The sequence below is a fragment of the Podarcis cretensis genome (assembly GCF_951804945.1).
Source record: "Podarcis cretensis genome assembly, chromosome: 6".
NCBI classification, from domain to species: Eukaryota; Metazoa; Chordata; class Lepidosauria; order Squamata; family Lacertidae; genus Podarcis; species Podarcis cretensis.
The window spans coordinates 68,531,085-68,541,385 of NC_137175.1; the positions used below are offsets into that span (position 1 = coordinate 68,531,085).

Sequence of the window (10,301 nt, forward strand, 5' to 3'; positions counted from 1 at the left end):
ACACTTGCTCAGGACCTCAAAAGCACCAGCAGCCCAGCAAGCAGATAACCAGGAACCTGTTCAGAAGATGCGGGAAACTCATTCCAGGTATCTTCCTCTTGCATTGCAGAGGGCAAAGCACAACTGAATCTGTTATTATGGCTTTGAATGATTGCAAGCAAGGGCTGTTGCAACAATACTGTGTCTGCGCCAAAGTGGACTTGAAAAGGTGGGTCTCGTGAGATTGTGCAGTGTGATCTCATGTTGGTTTTTGCTCTTGACCCCCACCTTCTCTCCCTGCCGCCACCACCAGCAACCCTGCTGGGCATTGGCCAACAACACCAGAACTCGGATCAGCTGTGGAGGGAGGAGCTGTGTCCTCTCATTCTCTTTCATGTGAGCCAGTCCCTTTCCTAGCGGTGGCACAATTCAGGAAACCCTTTGTTGTAAAGCCTCTTGATAAGTTGAAAGAAATCTCTTCCTAGTTACTTCCGAGTGGCGTAGATACCCCATTATATGCATGATGAAATACGTGATCTGGAGCACACTCAGTTGCCATAAGAACAACTATTTATCGAGCAGAGATTATGTGAGGAGGGAGAAAAGGTACAGAGGAATAAATTGGTGCACCTACCATTTCTTTCCAATGGGTAATACAAGTTCAGTTTTGATTACTGCCACAGAGCTGAGAAAATAACTAGCAAACTCGCAATGCTTTAAGTATGCCTGAACAATGGTGCAACTGTTTTGCACAAGCCTGCAAAGAATAGCTCTTTTGTTCTTTCGGCATGCTTCCTTTGTAATAGGAGTAATAACTCCCAGAAAAAGATGTATGATTAACTGATCCATGGACTAGAGACTATGATTCCTGAATGTTCTGATGATATATGTTCACGGAACAGGAACATGCTGTTTCTGCTTATTATATTTTGTGGGGAGAAGCTTTGTATGACTTTTACCTTGACTCACCTATAGTATATATATATATATATATATAATCTCAAAAATAATGAATAAGCTTGAGAACTTCATAAGGAGAGGAAGCAGAGATGGCTCAGTGCTTAGCTCCAAACAAAGACATCTGAACAAGTAAATGAAAGCTGAAGATTTGAGAAATGCATGATGTTCTGTACCCAAGAAAAAATGTAAGAGAGCAAGAAAACATCAAAATTGGTGTAGCATACATTGGCCTTCAAATATTCTAAACTTTTATTGTAAACTTAACTATATATACAGAACTATAGCTAAAATACACACATACTGTTGAATTTCACACAATCGTTGCTTTGTACTTGGACTTCCTGTTTTATCTATGTATCAGCTATTTATCAGGTGGTGGTTCATTTTAAAAGGGTTGCACATCATCCCTGATGTCTGGTTCTAATATTTGACTACGCTTATTCCCCAAGTGCTATAGGAAAAGAGAATTAGGCTATACTATTCTTGTGCTGATTTCAAATGCATGAATCCCAATAATGACCAATGGAAAACATTAACCCTGGTATGGTTGGACTGTCACCACCAACTGTAAAGCTGCAGAAATGTGGAGGGCTCCACCTGTTGGTTTTCTGTCTGTCATGCAGCTGTGGAAGCTGGTGTGGGCAACCTTTTTTCTGTCGAAGGGCGCATTATCTCAGGGGCTGACATCAGCAGCGGGCAAGAGCGACGGCAGGACCAAAATCATAAGGAACAGACCACCCAACGTTTTACAGATTAACATGGGGACGCTCTAATAAGATGAACTCCCCCCCCCCCCACACACACACTTCTGCTGTAAAAGAAGTGCTCTAATTCATAGTTACAAATTGGTGAATTTAAACTGGATTTAGTTCTGACTGTTCCAGGGTGGAGAAGGAAGCCTAACAGACCATACTCTAATTTTATCGATAGTTTTTTCAGCTTCAAAGATGCAGTCAAATTCCATCTATTTATTTATTTAAAAACAACTCTAACCTGAATTTGCATGGAACTGAAATTGACATATTTGCCTGTCCCTAAACACAGGCCCACCGCTGACTGGGCTGCCAGGGTGGAGTGCCCCACACATGTAAGAAAGTGGGAGTTTTGGCTACAACACAACTGATGCGATGCTTTCCCTCTCTCTGCCTCTCATGTGAATGTGGTAACTGTAGGACTGCTTTGCTCCAACACTCTTCTTCCCCCCAGACTAAGGGAAAGCAGACTCTTCCCTGCATTAGCCACAGCCTCTATCAGTCAAGAGCAGCCATTCATCCCCACCCATTTGCTTTGCTGCCCAAACACCTAGTTGCTCTTTCTCCTTGCAGGATCACCGCAGCCTGGATTCAGGGACACGAGCCATTCAGGGTCAAGCTGAGACCCACTGCACCCCTCCCTATATGCTCACAGTCATTTCAGCTTTGTGTAGGATTCTGTCTTACTGTCAGGTATCTTGCAAGAAACTTCTATTCTAGTTCTATCTTCCACCCCAAGAGGATTTCCCCCTAGTCACGGACTCCAGGAAACCCGAGAACACGTGTTACTGATTCTGAGCACCTCTGGACTTCCACTTTCGTTTCCCAATTGCCGACGCGAGCTGCTTCTCGGAGGGAGGAGGCTTGTTTGCAGACGCTCCCGGGCTTCTAATCTGAGGTAAAACAGAGCTCTGGACACAGGAAAAAAATTTCCCCAAAGCTGGTAAGATCATGTCATGATGATATTTTCCTGCCACATGCAGCTATTAATATAGAATGGGGACTTTTTAATGGTTGCTTGGCTGCTCCATACTGTTTTTGGTAATTCAGCAGCTCAGCTTAACAATTGCTTTGCATGTATGCTTGTGAGAGATTTTCTGAATCTGATCCTTCAGTGAAAGGGAAGCTTTCGGGAGGGCACCGAAATTTGCTAACTTTATCTACAAGCGCCTGTTAATCTCTTGGGTGGAGTCAGAAAGCCTCGGCTGAAGAAAAATATTATTCTTCGCCATCTAGTGGTGCTTCCTGTTTTTTCAACCGTTAGATGGGGGAAAGCTGCTTTATATTTGCAGATCACCACGAAACATGATGCTTATTTAATACAACAAGCTGAAGGCATGCACAAAACAAGCCTCCTCCCCATGCTTACTCAGGCATGTTCAATGGGGCCTAGCCCCCTAAGTAAGTACCACAGCTGCAGTTCACAGACCAGCAGCACAAATCTGTGCAGGTTGAATCAAATGAGGCTTTTATTGTCAAAGCTTGTTCTCCAGCTCCTAGCATGTCTTGGGTGGGGCTGTAGGACTAAAGTCTTCTTAACATTTACCCTGCGGAGGTTTGAAAGAGAAATGTGGCATATGTGTTTGAAAGCCTTGATTCCAGCATGCTGCTGCTGCCCATTCATTTATGTGGAAGCATGACTTGCTCCATCAAAACTTTATGCTCCCAATTGTTCCTCTGAAGTGCTGCCTTTTCTGTTCCACATCTGATGTCATATGGGGCAGGTAGGGATTGCTTTATGAAAATGGTCTCATGTACAACATGGGAGGCTTAGAGGAACATGTCTGGACAAGAGGTTCCCTAGTCCTGGCCTACATTGGCTGGAAGTGGGTTTCTGAATTTCAGACAGGGATATCGCCTAAACCTGTCTTGAGATGCTATAAATTGAACTTGGGACCTTCTGCTACCTAGGTTTGGCTGTTCCTAATTCCAGAAATATTTATATTCCTACTATATCTCATTTCTTTCAGATTAAAGATGGCCCAATCTCGATTGACCAAAACTGAGAGAAAGGCGCTGCTGGATATTTTGGGATGCCAACATCTAAGCCTTCTCTATAAAGCAAGTTTGCATACCTACAATGTCAATGCATTTCATAACAAATGCGACAATCAGGGCCCAACTGTAGTTGTGGGATACAATGCAAGTGGCTATATCTTTGGAGGCTTTACTGAACAGAGTTATGCTTCAGCTGGGAAATACCTATTTGATAACAATGCTTTCCTGTTTAGATTGAAAGGGAAAGGGCAGGAGCCCAGCGTACTAAAATTCCCAGTCAAGAACGCTGTTGAGGCTGTCCTTGACAATAGTGCATATGGTCCTACTTTTGGAGCTAACACACTTGTATTCCTGTCTGAAAGCAAGAATAGTGTTACCACAGATGCTAACACTAACAGTTACACACTCAATGCAGAAGATCTACATGGAAATGACCAAGTCCTTTTGGAATGTGAAGTATATCGAGTTGAAGGTGAGCTGAAACAATCATTTAAAAGTTATTTCATTTTTTGAAACCCGTTGATTTGCCCTCTTGTTAATATCAAATTTTATTTTCTCCTTAGGGCTGAGTAGCATTTTGGAAAAGCCATGGCGGGAGATGACATGGACAGCAGAGTAGGTTACTGACTCGAGAAACACTCCCACCCCATTCCCCCCCGCCCCACACACCATATAGGCAAGCCAGTGGCATTGTTTCATTTACAGTGGTACCTCGGGTTAAGAACTTAATTCGTTCTGGAGGTCCGTTCTTAACCTGAAACTGTTCTTAACCTGAGGTACCACTTTAGCTAATGGGGCCTCCTGCTGCCGCCACCACGTAATTTCTGTTTTCATCCTGAGGTAAAGTTCTTAACCCAAGATACTATTTCTGGGTTATCAGAGTCTGTAACCTGAAGCGTCTGTAACCTGAAGTGTCTGTAACCCGAGGTACCAGTGTATTTATTTAAGGCATTTATATACAATTGAATCCATATAATTTCCAAGTGGTTTCAAAGTTACCGCAGTTCAAGGGCACATTATAGCTGGGCTAAAGCACTTGACCAGTGAGGGCAAGTGAGGACCACATTTGGCCTCTGCGCCTGTGTTTCCCAACCCCTGCTTCTAACAGGTGTCACTTTCTTATCTTTTCTTCCCTTGACTAGTCATCCTCTCAGGTACACGGTCTAAACCACTGAGCCTCTTGGGCTTGCTGATCATAAGGTCACCAGTTGGAATCTGTGTGATGAGGTGATCTCCTGTTGCTTTGTCCCAGCTCCTGCCAACTTAGCAGTTTGAAAGCATAACAGTGCGAGCAGATAAATAGATACCGTTGTAGTGGGAAGGTAAATGGCATTTCTGTGCACTCTGGCACTCGTCATGGTGTCCTGTGCACCAGAAACTGGCCACGTGACCTGGGAAAAAACTGTCTGTGGACAGATGCTGGCTCTCTTGGCCTTAAAGCTGCTCCCATAGTCAAATTCAGCTGGACTTAACCATCCAGGGGTCCTTTACCTTTACCTTACCATTTCAGGATGACCTCCAGTTGTGGTTTTGGAACACCCCCCCCTTCAGTCTAAAAGAAGAGTTATAGGGCAGCCTTACAGTCAGTGTAGAAGGAAATCTTGTTCCATGCATTGCGGATATAGAACAGCATCCTTAACCCTTGAACATCCTTTATTTTAACAGTATCACTATGCTGCTGGGGTCTGACAGGCCCCTTTCAAAAGTCTGTGCTAGAAATAAAATTAATGATTGATTTCAAATTGACTCCATTTTAACATCAGAATAGAATTTATTGATATTGCAAAACCACGACCCAATATAAAATGCATTGGCGGTGCATTGGAGTCTACCGTGCTAACCTAAATTCATCTGTGGACTATCAGGGAGCACTGGGGAATAAACAGAAGCATGCACCATGCTATTTGAGGCTACAGCTTTACCTGTTGTGACCTTGGCCTCAGATAATGTCAGATGATGGGAAGGTGGGTGCAACTTGGACCTAACAGCCTGGCAGGTGAAATGGAGAAGGCTGCCAGGCCCAGTGAGGCCCACAAGCTGCAGCTCCCCACCAGTGGAGATTTGTTTAAAAGCTGATCACTTCATGAAGGGATATAGAAAGATCTCTGCATTTTCTTATTTTAGGAGAATCAGGCAGGGAAGGAAGATATTGTATGGGGCAGTAGGCTAAAAATGGTGGTAAACAGCAGAAATTAGTCTCCAAAGGAAAATTCTTTTGGAGGTGGTATTTAAGCAATTTCTCAACAGCTGTGTCTGAAATGTGGCCAGTTTAGGTCACTAAAAATGTAGGTACTCTGTGCTAAATTTCAGAAGGTTTGTACACATTATGTTCATTTGATTCACAATTAAAACCCTCAGGCTTCAACATAATAGAGTGTTGCTTTGCTTATCAACTTTAACACTGTATAACCAGGATATATGTATATATGATTAAGCTAATATGGTTAATAGACAGATTTATTTTGCTACCTTGGCAGGAAAAGGGAAGCACTGATGAAAGAAATAAGAACTTACAAACCTTGCTTGGATGCTGTGCCCCAGTGTCGGGTTCTGCTCGTTGGGCCAGTTGGAGCAGGGAAGTCCAGTTTCTTCAACTCTGTGAATTCAACTTTCCGAGGCTACGTGTCAAGTCAAGCTGCAGCAGGATCAGATTCCACAAGTCTGACAAAGCAGGTAGCTCTGCACTGCTAAAGCAAAGGTTAAGGACGGGCCTCCAGAACGTATTAAGTTCGTAACCCGAGGTACCACTGTATTTCCAAACATGTTGGCCAATAACTAATGGCAACAAAATGATACATGAGATTCAATATATACTTCAACTAGGGTTCCTAGACTACAACTCCCATTAGCCCTTGCCAGGAGACCATTTGAAAACCATAAAAAGCACAAAACACCTTGTCCTCCCCCTTCCTTTCCCGGCTGTTGTAAGGGTTTTCAAGCTGCAAAGAAAACATTCAGATACCTTCAAAGAGCCAAGCCCAGTCCTTTTGGCAGCTGACTGATTGTAGCCCATAAGCATATGTCGGCACAGAAGTGCCTCTTGATTAATGCCAATTGTCCAAATTCCAGAACAACCAAATAAAGCCGGAGATGGAGGCTCATCCATGGCAGGGACACACATCCAGATACGGGCTTGCTTGGCACAGCAGGATGCACTGAGCTCCCCAGATTCCACTGGGGAACATTGCCAGGATTTTTGCCACATAAATCCTGGCTTTCCTCTGCCTGAACCTCCTTGCTGCCCACGGAGGGCAGCAAGGAGCTACCACCATTGACTTGTGACGTGGCCAGAAACCCATACTTAACTTGCCTTTCTAACCTGTTTCTTGTGTAATGGAGTTTCTGTGGTTTTATACAGAGCCACAAAAATTAATGAAATTTGTCATTTACATATGTAAAAGAGAACGGAAAGCAGATAGGAATAGATTTCAGTATGGTGTTATTTGCATTTTAAAAAAAATAGTATAGGACTTACCATCTTAAAAGCGGAAGCGGTAGAACCCCACTCCCAGTCATCTTCTGTGATACCATGGGACTTGAAGCTCAACCCAATGCTGGTCTGGACATTGAGGACGTGCGCAACATATTGGAGGGCCATATTCCTGATCGGTACTCGGTAAGATGCATCCTCTATTGTTCATTTTAGATGGAGAGATTATCATTTAGGAACCTCTGCTTTTCATTTCTAATTTACTTATATAATGCAAGCATTAAAGTTCCTGTGGTCCACCATTATCACCCCAGCAAGCACATGGTAGTTTCAGCCCATGCCATCAAAACTCATCTTCTTCAGAGTAAAAAAAAACATTGAAACCATTTGGGAAATAGCTCACAGATCAGCTTATTGTGCTGAGCAGCCTGAACATGGTTGGGTTTTTAGTTTCCATCTGCAATTGATTGGATGTGCAAGTTAGACCTCTCTCTTTGGGAAAACCCAAATAGCCATTTGCTCTCTTTGACCACCAAAGAGCAGTCTCCCTCCCTGAGGGGGGAGAGCAGTACGGGGAAGTAGTGGAAGAAGAGGAAATGTGGAAAAGCCCTTGGAGGAGAATTTGGGAAATTGTAATGGTATCCTCAGTACTGGTTTGAGAACACCAGAGTACTAATTCAGGTACTACACCCTCGCCGCACTGGGTAAAAATGCTTTTCAAAATGGGGCGGCAACTGACTACATGTAATTTTTGGTGTACTTGTATGTACAAATGGTCACTTTACATATCAAAGATGGCTGCTCCATGAGCACTACGTGGGGGCTGTCATCTTTTTGTATGTAGGTTCATCCACTGCTATGTCTCTCACACAACCCTATAGGAATCTGATTCCGTTGCAGCTTTCCTATATTTTTTCTTCTATTACCCTTTTCCTTTTCAGTTTAATCCATCCTGTGTTATGAGCCCCAATATGCCAAACTATATCAAGTGCCCCTCTCCAAAAGACCGGATTCATTGTGTTGCATTCATTATTGATGGGTCCAAGGTTGAGATCCTCCCTGAGAAGCTGGAAGAAAAACTGAAAGACATTCGTCGAAAAGCGAACAGCTTTGGTCAGTTTTTTAAATCTTTTTTACATTTATGTTTTGATCAATGTAGTTGCTATCTTATTTCAGATTTTTAAAAATGGCTTCAAATAGTTCTTTGCTCATTGCTAAAAAAAAAATCACAATAATAATTGTGGTGGCTATTCCCAATTCAAAAGGAAAAAACAAATATTTATTGTACTCCTTTTTTATAAGCTAATCTTCTTACAGGTGTCCCACAGCTTGTTATTCTAACCAAAGTGGATCAGATTTGTCCTATTGTTGAGGAAGATACGTCATACGTATACAAAAGCATGGCTGTTCAGAAGCAGGTAAACTGTTAAATTAAAAGGTATCTTTAAAGCTAGTCAGGCTTTTCTTTAATATTTTAATCTTTCTGTTACTTTTTCTTTCCTTGTTTTGTTTTGCTTCTGCTCTTACTTCTTGGGTTTTTTTATATCCTCTACTCTGGGCTAATGAGAATATACACTTGAAGGTAATGGCTGGCTGATAAATGTCCCTGCACTCTGCTACAGAGATGCAAATAAAACATTTTAAAAGGTTTGCGAAATGCAATATACCAAAGTGACACTAGCTGGCGACAGTGCGGTGTATTTCTCAAAACATTTTTTTAAAAAAGCATTTTCACAGCGTTTTTAAATATGTGTGTAGATTCCTTCCCTGTGTGAGAGGCAGGAAAGGGAAGGGGTCCCTGGCTGAGAGGCTGGGAAGGTCCATCCCTTTCTGTGTGAGACAAGGTTTAAGAGCTACCTTTGAGGGACGACTTTGAATTTTTCTCTCACTTTCACTTTCTGTTTCTGTTTAGATTAGTTTCTTTTTTATTGCATTGTATTATGAAAAAGTGTCATAACATCTTTGCGCTCTAGATGTTTGTAATTTAGAGTGTGTTTGTAATTTGGAGAGTGTGTGGCCTGGGGAAAATCCTGAGGGTCAAAAAGAGGCTCACCCTGGTCTAGGGCATTAAAGGTCATAGGGCATTGAACCAACACTTTTCAGTTGGACCTGGAAATGGACTGGACCTTGTTTCTTGTAAGTGGCCCTGTAATTTTTTGGTTTGGGTTCAGTGTACGGATATGGGGCATAAAAATATAATTAATACAGCCAGCAGTGGCCTTGTGTCAGCTGGTGGGACCAAAGGGGCATAAAAATAGTGTTCCCTTGGTAACAAATGACATTTTATTTCCTTTACAGATGCGGCTAATGGAAGCAAAACTTGGCATCCCTCTGTCTCATATAGTTCCTGTTAAAAATTATTCCTCGGAGCTGGAACTGAGGAATGATGTTGATATCCTGATACTCATGGCAGTGAGGCAGATGCTTCGTTTAGCTGAAGACTACCTTGACGACTGTGATGACGAACCTCCGGTCAATCGTTCCATTAAGGATTGTTATGCTGAGCCTTGATATATTTACTGAAGCCCATTAGAATTCTTGCTTATGCTTTAGATTTTTAATAAAAGTGACCAAGTTTATTCTCTATTTAGGGAGATGCCATTCCAGATTTGAAACATTCTTACATACTAATCTCAGTATCTTGCTGCTGCTCCTGCTGTATGTTTGTGGCTAATGGACAGGTTAACTGTAGAGCTGCAAGGCTTTTATGTTCTTTTGGCCTCCAACATCCTTTCCATACCTAAAATTCTGTTTCTATTATAAGACAATCATTAAGACAATAATACTATATAGGTAGCTTGCACGAAGTCCATTACACTGCGACTCCGGGCTAGAAACCAGATTGGTGTGTACACTAGAGATGTGATCTGAAGGGAAAGAGAAATAAAAAATACCAGCTGCCAGGAAAACCAGTTATGCTATGAGCCATTGCAAGAGGGTAACTAAGCCATTAACCAGAGGCCTTGGAAAAGTTGAGAAAGTGGTGCAACCTCAAGTTATAGACGTGATACTAGGGAGGGGGGGCTTATATACAGGGGTTGATGATTCACACGTGATATGCCAGATCAATAAATAACTAGGTATAAAATGGACTTCCATGTTGATGAGAAATATTTTAGGTGTTTTGTATCTTTTTAATGTTACTGCTTTCTTAAAAAATAAATAAATGCATGTGAAACTCA

At 42.3% G+C, this 10,301-nt stretch overlaps 1 protein-coding gene across 2 annotated transcripts; it reads left to right on the plus strand.

Moving 5' to 3' along the window:
* The first annotated feature begins 2,346 nt into the window (after positions 1 to 2,346).
* On the plus strand, positions 2,347 to 10,301 carry LOC307218759 (interferon-induced protein 44-like). 2 transcript variants are annotated; one of them, XM_079981569.1, is made up of 8 exons: positions 2,347 to 2,589; positions 3,662 to 4,161; positions 4,253 to 4,304; positions 6,167 to 6,362; positions 7,153 to 7,305; positions 8,061 to 8,232; positions 8,437 to 8,537; positions 9,418 to 10,301. In XM_079981569.1, the coding sequence occupies exons 2-8, from the start codon at positions 3,669 to 3,671 to the stop codon at positions 9,628 to 9,630; spliced, it is 1,380 nt and encodes a 459-aa protein (XP_079837695.1). In that variant the 5' UTR covers positions 2,347 to 2,589; positions 3,662 to 3,668; the 3' UTR covers positions 9,631 to 10,301. The 2 variants fall into 2 exon arrangements, with proteins under 2 accessions (XP_079837695.1, XP_079837694.1); XM_079981568.1 differs by having other exon boundaries at positions 2,349 to 2,634.